This window comes from Echiichthys vipera (assembly GCF_963691815.1).
Source record: "Echiichthys vipera genome assembly, chromosome: 23".
NCBI classification, from domain to species: domain Eukaryota; kingdom Metazoa; phylum Chordata; class Actinopteri; order Perciformes; family Trachinidae; genus Echiichthys; species Echiichthys vipera.
Window position 1 is genome coordinate 13,970,560 of NC_139848.1, and position 13,100 is coordinate 13,983,659.

At 43.7% G+C, this 13,100-nt stretch overlaps 1 protein-coding gene across 2 annotated transcripts in view; it reads right to left on the minus strand.

Moving 5' to 3' along the window:
* Positions 1-735: 735 nt before the first annotated feature.
* The window catches only part of nlgn4xa (neuroligin 4 X-linked a), a 61,516-nt gene continuing 49,151 nt past the window's right edge, over positions 736-13,100 (minus strand). For both annotated transcript variants that reach the window (XM_083938326.1, XM_083938327.1), the window contains exon 4: positions 736-1,823. In XM_083938326.1, the coding sequence (XP_083794452.1) occupies positions 929-1,823 (895 nt within the window). In that variant the 3' untranslated portion in view covers positions 736-928. The remainder of the gene's footprint in view (positions 1,824-13,100) is intronic.

Sequence of the window (13,100 nt, forward strand, 5' to 3'; positions counted from 1 at the left end):
TGTGCCCAAGTCAAAGCGTGACGTTTTTTTTAATTTTTATTTAGAACTGTCGCTTTTCAACAACGCTTCTTCTCCCGGTTGTGCCTTTACGGCACAAAAGCCTCTGCAAAAGCTTCTTCTTCGCACTTTATATCGTAAGAATAAAGTATGTGTAAATCATCCCACGGTCTTTTCCCGCAAATACAGTGATCAAATAAGCCATTGAGACAATTTTTTTTCATGTATGAACTATTAACGGAGAAATCCCAGAGAGTCGCTAACAGCCGGACGTGGCTAACACTTATTAGCTCGGGGCAGTACGGTGAAGGCATTAAAACGTCTTTCTTAACCACTAATACTGCTGAAAATAATGCGAAGAGAAGAGTCCCTACACATAAAACCAAGCACCAACAACATTAGTGAACCCAGAGTTTATTAAAAGGGTGTTTTGAAAGGTTTAGTGTTATTTTGAGCAGTATTAGTGTTTAAAAAAGCTGTTTTAATGCCTTCACCGTACTGCCTAGAGCTAATCACTATTAGCCACATTCTGCTGTTAGCGACTCCCCCGGATTTCTCCGTGAATCATTCATACATGAATAAAACGTTCTCGATGGCTTATTTGATGTATGTAAGTGCTGAAAAAGACCCTGGGATGATTTCACGTCGGAATTACACTAATAGTCACCCCCTGGTCGCCTTGTCTTTTGGTAAAACTCCTCGAAAACCCTTCCACGGAGCTTAGCTCCATGTCCAGTTATTACTATAGTAACATTCACTTTGAATATTTTCACAAGTTCATAATACTGTATATGCTTTTCAAAGAAGGCATGGTAGCAAAATAACATCTGCCAAGTCTGTGCTTCACACAGTCAGTCACTCGTTTTTTTGCCTGTCGAGGTTCGTGGATGTTCCAGAGGCAATCCAGCCAATCCATCCAGTCCCGGCGGAGCTATACCCGCGTGGTCGAGTGGCCGTGGGGTAGGTTGGTACTGTTCTGGCTGCCGCCGAATGTGTTGAAGTTGTGCAGAGGCTGCATGCCAGCCAGTGAGTTGGGGATCATGGTGATGGTGCTTGGCGTCATCAGGGGTATGTCGTCGGGTGAGCGGCGCAGGGTGAGGGTGTAGTCGGGCGGGCAGGTGAGGCGCAGCGTGTCGTGGGTCTGCAGCGGCTCACACTCGTGGTGGTGCTCGTGCTCCAGCTGCTGCTGCTTCATCTGCAGGGACATCAGCTCCTCGCTCTGCAGGTGCGCCACATCATTGGTGGCGGAGGCAGCGTTGGCCGGGGCGGAGTTGCGCTGCGGGGTGGGGACGCGCCGGTTGGAATCGTGCCGCCGCTTGTCCTTCTTGTAGTAGAGGGCGGCAAACGCAAGGATGTTCAGGAAGAGCAGCGAGGCTCCGACGGCGATGGTGACGCTGAGCTCCGTGGAGTAGTCCCTCTTGGTCTCGATGACCACGGTCGACTCGTCGGTGAGGTCGCCACTCTTGCGCTGATCCGTGGTCTGCTTGGTGTTGGCGGGCGGCAGCCCCGGGTGGCGGGTGGTTGACGGCCAGTTGTTTTTCCCGGGGAACCGTTTGGTGTAAGGGTACGGGGTGGTGTCCTGCGGAGGGATTTTGGTGGTGGTGGACACGTACTGAAAGAATTCGTTGATGTTGTGGAGGTGCGGCACCAGCTCTAACCAGAAAGCCACCTTGGTCGCGCGGTAGTGGTCTCGGACTCGAGGTTTGAGGCCGATGTGAAGGTAGAGCTGGTCTTTGGGGTTGTACTTGGTCCAGGCCACCTCCTCAAAGCGGTTGGGTTTGGTGTGAATGAACTTTGTGTCCTGTGGCACCGGTTGGTTCGGATCCCTGAAAGAGGAAAAGAGAAAGGATGAAAATTTAAGCACCAAACTCTTTTTATGCACTTGAACAAAAAGGAGCGGGGAATTAATATACGGCACAGTAAACACACATTAAAGGAACATAAAATAACAGGAAATATTACGTTCACCTTCATCACAGTTTCAGACATAATGACCATAATTAAAAAAGGTTTATGTGCGTTCCCTTCGGCGCGGCGACGCAACAGAACAATGCACCATCAGATTCACTTTGCACTGATTTGTGACGAGTCATTACTCAAAAGAGAATCATTTCAAGGTGAATTTGAACGCTCAAGCTGGCAGAATGTTTCTGTGTCCTTAACACGCCAACGCACATTTCCAGGTCTGTTGTCACATTTTCTAAATGTTCGGTCTGACCCGGGGTGCTGTTTTTCTGCAGTTTTGGAACAGGGCCTCCTCTCCAGCGACTTTGTGGGAGCGGTTTCATTAACTGTGGAGAGGCGAGGGGGAGGCGAAGGCGAGACGGCAACCTTGGAGCCGACACACTGGAGTGTTTGTGTATCTGTGGGTGCGTGCTGGGTCGGTGTCCTCAAGAGGAGGGATTCATTTAACAGAATGTACCCTGACAGCTGCCTGCTAACGTCTGACTGAGTCCACATGCGAGCAGAGCCGCGTTGGGCAGAAAATTCACGGTGAGCTGGTGGGCGCATTGGTGACGTTTGATGACGTGTTACTTGCTTCCACCATTTCAGACGCTGCTGCAAAAAAATTAAGGTCAAATATCAGGGAAAGCTATAATTTTGGTTGATGTTGTTTATTTCTGCTAAATTTGGATCTGATTTCAACCGGGAACCTTTTGATTATGTATTTAATTTGTTTTAAAAGCCTTTTAAATTGCTGCCATAATGTTACTCCACAGTCATTCACTGCTAACTAACATGTAGCTACATGGTAACAGCAGGGTAAGCTATACTCTTGGTGGATGTTGTTAATTTCTGCCAAATTTCAAGTTTTATTCCTGCTGAAAAATGTTTGACTGTGTCGTTAATTTGTTTTAAAAGCCTTTATTGGTGTTTTTTACAGTATAAAGTGCTGCTATAACGTTACTCTACAGTAATTTCACTGCTAACAAACATGTAGCTACTTGCGAACGTCAGGGAAAGCTGCGTCTTGGTTCATGTCAATTTCTGGCCAATGTGGATGTTAGTTCAACTGGAAAATGTTTGATTATGTAGTTCATTTTTTTTAAAGCCGTGATTTTTGATGGTGCTAGCATGTAGCTAGCACTACACGTAGTTAGCCAAATGGTAACCTCAGAGAAAGCTATAATCTTGGTTCATGTTTTTCATTTCTCCATATTTTCAGATCTGATTCCTTCCGTAAAATGTTTGATTGTGTAGTTTTTGGTGAAGAAGACTTTATTTGTGACTTGCAAAAAAAAGTGAAAAAGGTGGAGCTATACTCCGTCATAGTCGGTCTCAGTCACACATGCAGGCACACTGGTTTGAGCCCGCTGTATGAAAAAAAAAAAAAGTCAGTAGGCAGACGTTTTATTTTTTCTGTTGATGAGAAACTTTTGTCCCATAATTGACAGAGGAAATGGAGGAGCGGCACACAGCTGGAAAAAAACAACAACAAATTGTGGCTGGTGGTAACAGCTCCAGGAACTCCACAGAAAATAACAAAAATCTATTACATTGTTGGACCTGTGTGTTTGTGAAGCGTGATTGGCAATGATATTCCAAAGATGCAGTTTGACTGATGGCGCACGTATTGTATCATTTCCTTTGAGAATAAAATTGTTGTTTGTTCACTTACTTTGCTGCAAAACTGCAAAAACTGTACAAATAAATAAATAAAGATGATGATGATGCAATTAATGCTGTCTGGAATTTGGACACAGCAAGTGTAACCTGCAAATGTCTAACATCAAACTTTAACCATCTAACTTTAACTGTCTAACTTTAACAATTCAAGATCAAGGTCTAACTTTAACCATCTAACTTTAACCATCTAACTTTAACCATCTAACTTTAACGGTCTAACTTTAACCATCTTACTTTAACCGTCTAACTTTAACCATCTAACTAAAACCATCTAACTTTAACCATCTAACTGTAACCATCTAACTTTAACCATCTTACTTTAACCGTCTAACTTTAACTATCTAACTTTAACCATCTTACTTTAACCGTCTTACTTTAACCATCTAACTTTAACCATCGAACTTTAACCGTCTAACTTTAACCATCTAACTAAAACCATCTAACTAAAACCATCCAACTTTAACCATTCAAGATCAATGTCTAACTGTAACCATCTAACTTTAACCATCTGGTGAGACTTTTGCTAATCCGGGGTTATCATCTAGACATGACCTGCTACGTTTTCAAAGTGTCCTGAACTTCAGAGCACCTTTAACTCGTCAAAAAAAGTGATTTAAGAAATAATGATGATTCCAGTGATTTAAATAGCGGCCAACTTCAACGGCCAACCACTGGCGGTTGGTACTTTGGCCCTAATTATGCAACTATGCATTGTCCTTTTAGCAGTGAACTAGCACTAACACACGCCTCATTGCAACACACCAAGCTCACACTAGCTGCTGCTGCTCAGGAAGCATGTCATCAGCTCCACATACAGCCAACATCCACCTGTAGGTTCTGAGTCCACCTTCCCCGGGGAGAGGGCATCATCATCATCCACATGTCAAACACTCCCTGCTCTGCTGAGCTTGCTGTTTCCCTGTGGGAAGTGACAAAGTCAGAGCCCCCGAACTGCCTCATTAATGTCAGTCACTTTGGACACCGTAAGCACCTGGTCATACCAGAACAATAATTCTACAACAGCAAAACCCACGAGTGTATCTGTGAAGACGCTTTCATCGCAAGTAGAAGTCCTGCGTTCAGTACCTCACTTCAGTAAAGGTATGTAAGAATCATCAGCAGTCAAAGCATATAGTGCCGTAAAATGAGGCCTTCACTTCATCCGCACATCTTGAGGTATGTGGTTTTTCACTGGACAGGGAGGGGAAGGAAACTACAGCTGTCAAACAAATGTGGTGAAGTAAAAATAACATTAAAAGAAGCCCATTTCTGCCAGTTTGATAAGTAGATATATAGTCGAATCCGGCGAGCTGTTTGTGTGTTTCGCCATCTATCGGCGCCGCCATTAATGCGGTGGCGTCTCCCTCCAGTATGCGCACCCTTGGACGGGAGCTGTCATAAGAAGCGTACCTTTTCTACTTTTACCTGTACTTTTTATGCAGCATTATTTTTGACAATGATGTCGAGGAAGAACCTGTGTAATTCTCTGCTGCTCCAACAGCAGTGGGAAAAAAAAAATGAATGAACGACACAAATCTTTACCTCATGAAGAGCGCCCCTGTCTGAGGCCGTACGGTCTACATGGATTCAAACCTTTACCTCATGAAGAGCGCCCCTGTCTGAGGCCGTACGGTCTACATGGATTCAAACCTTTACCTCATGAAGAGCGCCCCTGTCTGAGGCCGTACGGTCTACATGGATTCAATCCTTTACCTCATGAAGAGTGCCCCTGTCTGAGGCCGTACGGTCTACATGGATTCAAACCTTTACCTCATGAAGAGCGCCCCTGTCTGAGGCTGTACGGTCTACATGGATTCAAACCTTTACCTCAGTAGAGTGTAACCTGCGGATACCCTCGCGCGCTTGATCATATTTGGACCAACGCTCCAATTTTGCATTTGTCTGTGTTTCCTGCTCTCCCCTCAGGTTGTGTTTTCAGAGACCAGGTCTGTGGTTCTGCTGTCGGGCCAGGAGGAGTGTGTGTTCATGTACAGGCGACACGCATCATCCAAAATGGCCTGAAGACACAAAACTCCCAAGAGGCCATTGTTTACAGTGATTTTTAGAAGGGCTAAGGGTCATTGTTAGGCACTACGCAGAGCGGAGTTAATCAACAGTCATGCAGCATTGATCTCAAGTTAATTTTACGGGGGTGAGCTGGCCGCAGGGAGGTCGTAATGACAGGACATTTCATCGGGGACAGCTTTAAAGGGAACAGATAAAACATACAGTCATGGAGTTAAGAGCACCGCAGCTTTTTACATCTAGTCCTACTCTTTACGTCCTATCATACATGGCTGCAACCCTACAAGATGACAAGGGATTTATTGCTCGTGTGGCAGTAAACACAACAAAGTGACATGCCAATAAGGGCTTAACAGGATATTTAGGGCCCATGAACAGTAGCGTTAAACACAATGAACAGCATGGCTACCCAAAGACACACACACACACACACACACACACACACACACACACACACACACACACACACACACAACGCGCACCCCAGGAGAGCCTCTTGTTGGAGAGCCCTTATCCAGCTACCACACAGGTGTCCACTCTGTAAGAGGGGGCCCTCCAAACAAACCTGTGTTTTTTTTAGGATTTCAATTGAAATATTAAATATTAAAAATGTTTAGTGTTGTCAATTGACATTACAAGTATCTGGGTAACATGAGTCTGATACAATCTGTTCTCTAAAAACTCTGTAGCTAGTTAACGTTAGCCTGATACAAGCTGTCCTCTGACAACTCTGTAGCTAGCTAACGTTAGCCTGATACAGTCTGTTCTCTAACAACTCTGTAGCTAGTTAACGTTAGCTTGTTACAAGCTGTTCTCTAACAACTCTGTAGCTAGCTCATGTAAGCCTGATAGTCTGTTGTCTAACAACTCTGTAGCTAGCTAACGTTAGCCTGATACAATCTGTCCTCTAACAACTCTGTAGCTAGTTAACATAAGCCTGATACAGTCTGTTCTCTTACAACTCTGTAGCTAGTTAACGTTAGCCTGATACCAGCTGTCCTCTAACAACTCTGTAGCTAGCTAACGTAAGCCTGATACAGTCCATTTTCAAACAACTCTGTAGGTAGCTAACATTAGCCTGCTAGCAGTTGATATCAACCTGTTCACCAGAATACAATGTTTTCATTTTGATTGTGAAGAAATTAATTAAATTATCTTCAGTTGTAGGGGTGACACGTGGTGTGGTGGTTAGCACTGTCGCCTCACAACAAGAGGCTTCCTGGTTCATCCTGGCTGAGGCCCTTGTGTGTGGAGTTTGCATGTTCTCCCCGTGTCTGCGTGGGTTTTCTCCGGGTTCTCCGGTTTCCTCCCACAGTCCAAAGATATGCACGTTTTAGGTTAACATGTCAGCTGGAATCGGCTCCAGCCACCCCGCGACCCCGACAGGGACAAGCGGTTGAAGATGGATGGATGAATCTTCAGTTGTTTGTTTGATTATTTTGATGTCTGTTATTTCACTGTTAACAAGTATTAAGGAGGAGACATTTTTGATAGAGAAATCAAGAAATAAGCTTGTTAATTGTTTGTTTCAATTTATTTCACTGAATATTCAAATTCAGGCGACGATCTCAATTACACAGTCCTTGGATGTTCATTATTCACTGTGTTTCCATCCAAATATCGCACAAATTATCCCCAAATTTTGAGAAATTGTGCCAAAGAAAATGTCAATTAATGCACATTTCCACCCACTACTATTATGTGTTTATTAGGACTTGACTCAGAATCAGAGGATGGAATTAAAAAAAGAGACATTTGTCATTTCATAAACTAAAATATAACTCGGTAATGACAAATCAAAAGCTCAGAACGGGATGAAAGGGTTGCAAAGTGCTGCTGTGTGTTTGTGATTGAAAAGTCATATAACAGAGGCTCAGTGAAGCTGCTGCGGTGGCAGACGGCATCACTGAATACATTACAGCTCATCTGTATACATGAAAGCGTCTGCTCCTCCGCCGCACCTTGTATCGCCACTGTGAATGTTCTGTTTTCATGCTCCTGTCAGACTCGGAGGGGTGCATATTTAGCATCCGCACCTATGGCAGACTCACCGTTATCATCACCAGATTGGATGCCTGATGGAGACATATGCGAGGAAAACATGTATTTTACAGTTCAGTGAGCGCAGAAGGCCCCCGAGCGTCGTCTTTCTTTTTTCTTTTTCTTTGAGTGTATATTCAGAGCCGGGGCATATTGTTGCAGCATATGTTAGCGCTGAGATGACAGGCCTTATGTATGACTACATATGTACGCACCATTTGGAGGAGAGGCCTTGGCCCAGTGTTTAAACTGTTTAAATGGCACAGGTGGAGCCGGGGACGGGCTGGACCATTGTGTTTCAACTACTTGTTACCTTGGGAACAGAGCAGGGTACCAAATTACACTATAATAACAGTAATATACTGTGATTTATAACACTTTTTAGTCATTTATGTTTCATTTTTTTGTAATGCATCCGTCAAGTAACAAATATTATGCAAGCACATTTACACCAATGTGCTGGGGAAAAAAATATCCTGTTAGTTCTTTGATAAACTTAGCAATTATTTTGAGATATTAAGTCATTATTTTGAGAAACTAAGTTATTATTAGTTAGCTACCTACAGAGTTGTTAGAGAACAGATTGTATCAGGCTAACGTTAACTAGCTCCTGTTAAGCCCTTATTGGCAGGTCACTTTGTTGTGTTTACTGCCACACAAGAGCAATAAATCCCTTGTTATATTGTAGGGTCGCATTTTGGCTCCCAAGAGGGCACTTTAGCACACGTTTTGGCTCCTAGAGGGCACTTTAGCACACATTTTGGCTCTTAGAGGACACTTTAGCACACATTTTGGCTCCTGGACACTTTAACACACGTTTTGGCTCTTAGAGGACACTTTAGCACACATTTTGGCTCCTGGACACTTTAGCACGCGTTTTGGCTCCTAGAGGACACTTTAGCACACGTTTTGGCTCTTAGAGGACACTTTAGCACACATTTCGGCTCCTGGACACTTAAGCACGCGTTTTGGCTCCTAGAGGACACTTTAGCACACGTTTTGGCTCCTAGAGGACACTTTAGCACACATTTTGGCTCCTGGACACTTTAACAGACGTTTTGGCTCCTAGAGGACACTTTAGCACACATTTTGGCTCCTAGAAGGCACCATAGCACATGTTTTGGCTCCTAGAGGACACCTTAGCACACGTTTTGGCTCTTAAGAGGACACTTGAGTATGTGTTTTGGTTCCTTGAGGGCACTTTAACAAACGTTTTGGTTCCTGGAGAAATTAAAAATTTCCAAAAGCAGAAATAATCTCTTCACACATTGCTCTGGGACAAATTTGGGCCTCACTGCACAGAAAGTTTGTTCCGTAAATTTTGATAAAAAACACTTAGGTATCATATTATATGGAAATGTGCTTAAAAGGGGAATTTAAGAACCTTAAAGAGGCCTTTCAAATAGTGATGACAGGACTAAAATGTGCTCAATTTCCCCCAAAAATCCCACAATTTGTCCTCACAAAGATAGTTGTATAAATAAACACACACATGCGTGATTGTTTGTTTTTAAAATGAGATGACATCACTCGTCTTGTGGGCGGAGCCTCAATTAGAACGAAAGCTGTGGAATGTGCTGATGTCACCTGCCTCTGGTGAGTGTTCCCTCATTTACATCAGTGTGGTTTAAGCTCTCCGTCCAGTGTGCTGCATTATTTCTGCTGCTAGGTTAACCGGCTGTTGGCGTAGGTGGAATCAAACCCAGAGAAACTATGGGGCCACCGCAAACGCAAAGGGAAAAATACCTCGAGTGGCAGGTGGAGCAGCTAAGGGTAGATCTCGACGTCCAAAATAAGAACTTCATGCAGCTCGGCCAGTGTGTTGACAACAAATATGACGCAGTGCTCGCTAGAAATCAGGCTCTCAAGGAGGAGGTGAAAAAAGGCCAGGGGGAAAAGGAGGATCTGACAAAAAGATTAAAGATCAGCCAAGAAAAAAATTCCACCCTGATCCAGGAGAAGTTCGCCTTGGAGGAACAATGTCAACAAACGATAACGAGACATTTAAAGGCCAAGGAAAAACTTGAGCAGCAGATACGCATCAGTCAGGAGGCCAGCAGGAAAACTGCGATGGAAATAACGGAACTGAAGCAGAAGCACGAGCGTGCGCTGGCGAGAATGGAAGGAGAGCATGAGGAAAGGCTACAGGAGGCGCAGGGGACGATGGACGAAGAGAGGGAGAGGAACGCGGCGCAGTCCGGTGAATACGCCGCCGAGCTGGAAGAGCTCAGGGAAAAGATGAGCCGAGCGGCGGAGCAACAGAGCAGGAGAGTGGAGAACCTCGAGAACGAGCTCAAGGAACATCTCCAGGCGTCCGCCGAGGAAAAGAAAAAACTTGAGAGTAGACTTGAACGAAAAGTCGTCAGTTGCTACGACCTGATGAAGGAGAAAAAAACCCTGGAGGGTCAGATAAGAGATATAAAGAGAATACCGGCTCTCACTGAAAGCATCTCTACGTTAGAGAAGACCATCACGGAAAAAAACAAGGTGATTATGAACAAAAACAAAGAGATGGCCGATTTAAAGAAAGCCAAAGGAATCTTGCAGAGCGATTGCGAGGGGAAAGGAAACACCATCATGCTTCAAAGTCTTAAATTAAGAGATTGGGAGCAGAGATTCACGGGCCTCCTGGAGGAACACAACGTGAAGCTGGAAAAGCTTACGGAGAAGACGGAAAACCTGCTGAAGGTCAGCCGGGAAAAGGGCGACCTGAGCGATAAAATCGAATTCCTCAAGGGCAAACTGAGGGGCAGCGAGCCGGAGAAGAACAGGCAGAAGGAAATTAACCGGAAACTGAACGTGAAGCTGCTGCGCTTCAAGGAGGACCTGAGTGCGTGCATGCTTCACGCCGACAACACCAAGAACTTCATCAGGGCGGTTGCCGACGTAAAGCGACGACACGTGGACGGTGACGACAGAGTGCGGATGGAGGAGAACACAGAGACCGCGCTGAGAAAAGTGATCGGCCTTCAGAGCGAACAGTTTGAAAGGTTGAAAAAGTGCCGTCTGAACGACGCCAGGATGAACCGCCGCGACGAAGAGATCAGGTGGAACTTGGCGTGGAAAGGAAACAAGCAGCTGAACGCCATCGTCACGTCGCACAACGAGCTGGTGAGAGAGAACCGCGAGCATAAAGCGGAACTCAAACAGAATCAGCTGCTTCTGCTGGAGGCGTCGGTGCTGGCGCGGCAGAAGGTCAAAAAGGGGATAAATGGGAAATTCCTGACAAGAAACCAAGTCTGCTCCGCGGCTGCGAAGGAACAACCGTCCCCTCTCCAACGGGACCTGCTGCGACAGGACCTCCCGCAGGACAACACCGCAATCGCACAGGAGTTGGACGGGCCGTCCGAGGATGACGGACTCCCGAGGGTCGACATTTGAAACCCCCGTCGACCGTGACGCCGTGGCAGTAAGAGCCTCTGCCGCTGGTTAAATCAAAACTCAAAACAAATAAACAGAAGAAGCAAATGCAAACTTGAAAATGCCGGGTTGTTTTTGTGAACATTGGGTGAAAATGTTGGGTTTGTTTGGGATACTTTAAACACACTGCTGGGTCATTGTTGCTGGGTTAATTGGATAGTAGCGGCTTTTTTCGCAGGTAAAAGTTTTTGTTGTTGACCCAGATGTTGGTGCAGACAGATGTCCGTCCTCCACAGAGCTGGGTCTGTCTGACGTTCCTGCCTGTTAAAGGGAAGGTTTTTGTCTCAACCGTACTCAACGGGGGAATTGTTGGGTCTCTGTAAATCATAAATAAGTCATAGAGTGTGGTCTTTCCCTAGTTTGTAAAGTGTCCTGAGATAACTTTTGTTATGATTTGGCACTATAAATCAAATTGAATTGAATTGAATTGTATTGAATTGAAGGGTTAGGTGAAGAAGAAACTTACGTTGAACTCAAACTTAGGAGATTGTATTATGAACTGTTAGGTCTCTTACTGAATTCAAAAATCAAAACTCAAATCAAATAAACAGAAGAATCAAATGCACACTTAAAAATGCCGGGTTGATTTCGTGATCATTGGGTCAAAATTGGGTTGGGTTGTTTGGGATACTTTAAACACACTGCTGGGTCATTAGTGCCGGGTAAATTGGATAGTAGGGGCTTTTTCGCAGGTAAACATAGTTGGGTTCTTTTAACCCAGATGTTGGTTTATTTATTTTACCGCTTTTCCATCGCTGAAGTCAAACTATCCACATCTTTCTTTGCGGCCAGACACCATCGAGTGCAGCAGGATTTCAGGGTGAGTTAACTATGAATACTTACTGTATATCCTATAGTTATAGTGTATTTTTACTGTAAGATAAATAAATGCAATCCAAACTGTATAATAAACAAATAAATGCTGATTAAATCCAGCGATTTAAATGACCGTTCACTGACTCCCCAAAAACTAGATGAACATTTTATATAAAAGATGCTTTACCAATGGCTTGTGAATTGACTACCAAGTTTTTGTCTGCCTCATTTCATTTATTTCATGTGTAGCTGTCTTTGGGCTTTATTTGTGTAGATTTGCTGCCCCCCTTAACATTAGCTAAGTAGTTAACAATTAGCTTGCTAGCCTGCTACCTGTAACAACAGTAGCTACGTTAACGGTTAGCTTGTGAGTAGCTACATTAATGATTCCAATAATTGAGACAATACAATAATCTAACTTTAACCATCTAATTTTAACCATCTAACTTTAACGTCTAACTTTAACTATCTAACTTTCACCATCTAACTTAAATGTCTAAATTTAACCATCTAACTTTCACCATCTAACATAGCAAAAGCTCATGTCTTTCACGTCATCGGGTTCTAGACACATCTGCTGGAGTCTTTTGACACTTAAATGGCAAATGTCCAAGAAAAAAAGTGGTAAATCTATGAGGAAAAAAAGTTGTTAATCTATGAGAAAAAAGTTGTAAATATATGGGAAAAAAGTGGCAAATGTACAAGAAAGAGTGGTAAATCTATGAGGAAAAAAGTTGTAAATCTACGGGGGAAAAGTGGAAAATGTAAAAGAAAAAGTGGTAAATCTATGAGAAAAAAAGTTTAGATCTATTATAGAAAGTGTAAAGGGTTGAGGTTAATTTAGGTCGTCAAGTCTCATGAGAGCTTTTGCGAGTTATCACAAATCCACGTTTATGATTGAGACATAATGCCGAAGTGTTTGGACACTCGGAAATGGCAAATCTATAAGAAGAAAAGTTATGAATCTATTGGAAGAAAAGCGGCAAATGTAGGAGAAAAAACTTGGCTATTCTCTGAAAGTAAAGTGGTTAATCTACGAGAAAAACATGGTTAATCTACAAGGAGAAAGGCTGTAATTCCACGGGAAAAAAGTGGCATATCTATGAGAAAAAAACGTGGATATTTTTCTTAAATAAAGTGGTAAAACTCAAAGAAAAACAAGTGGCAAATGTAGA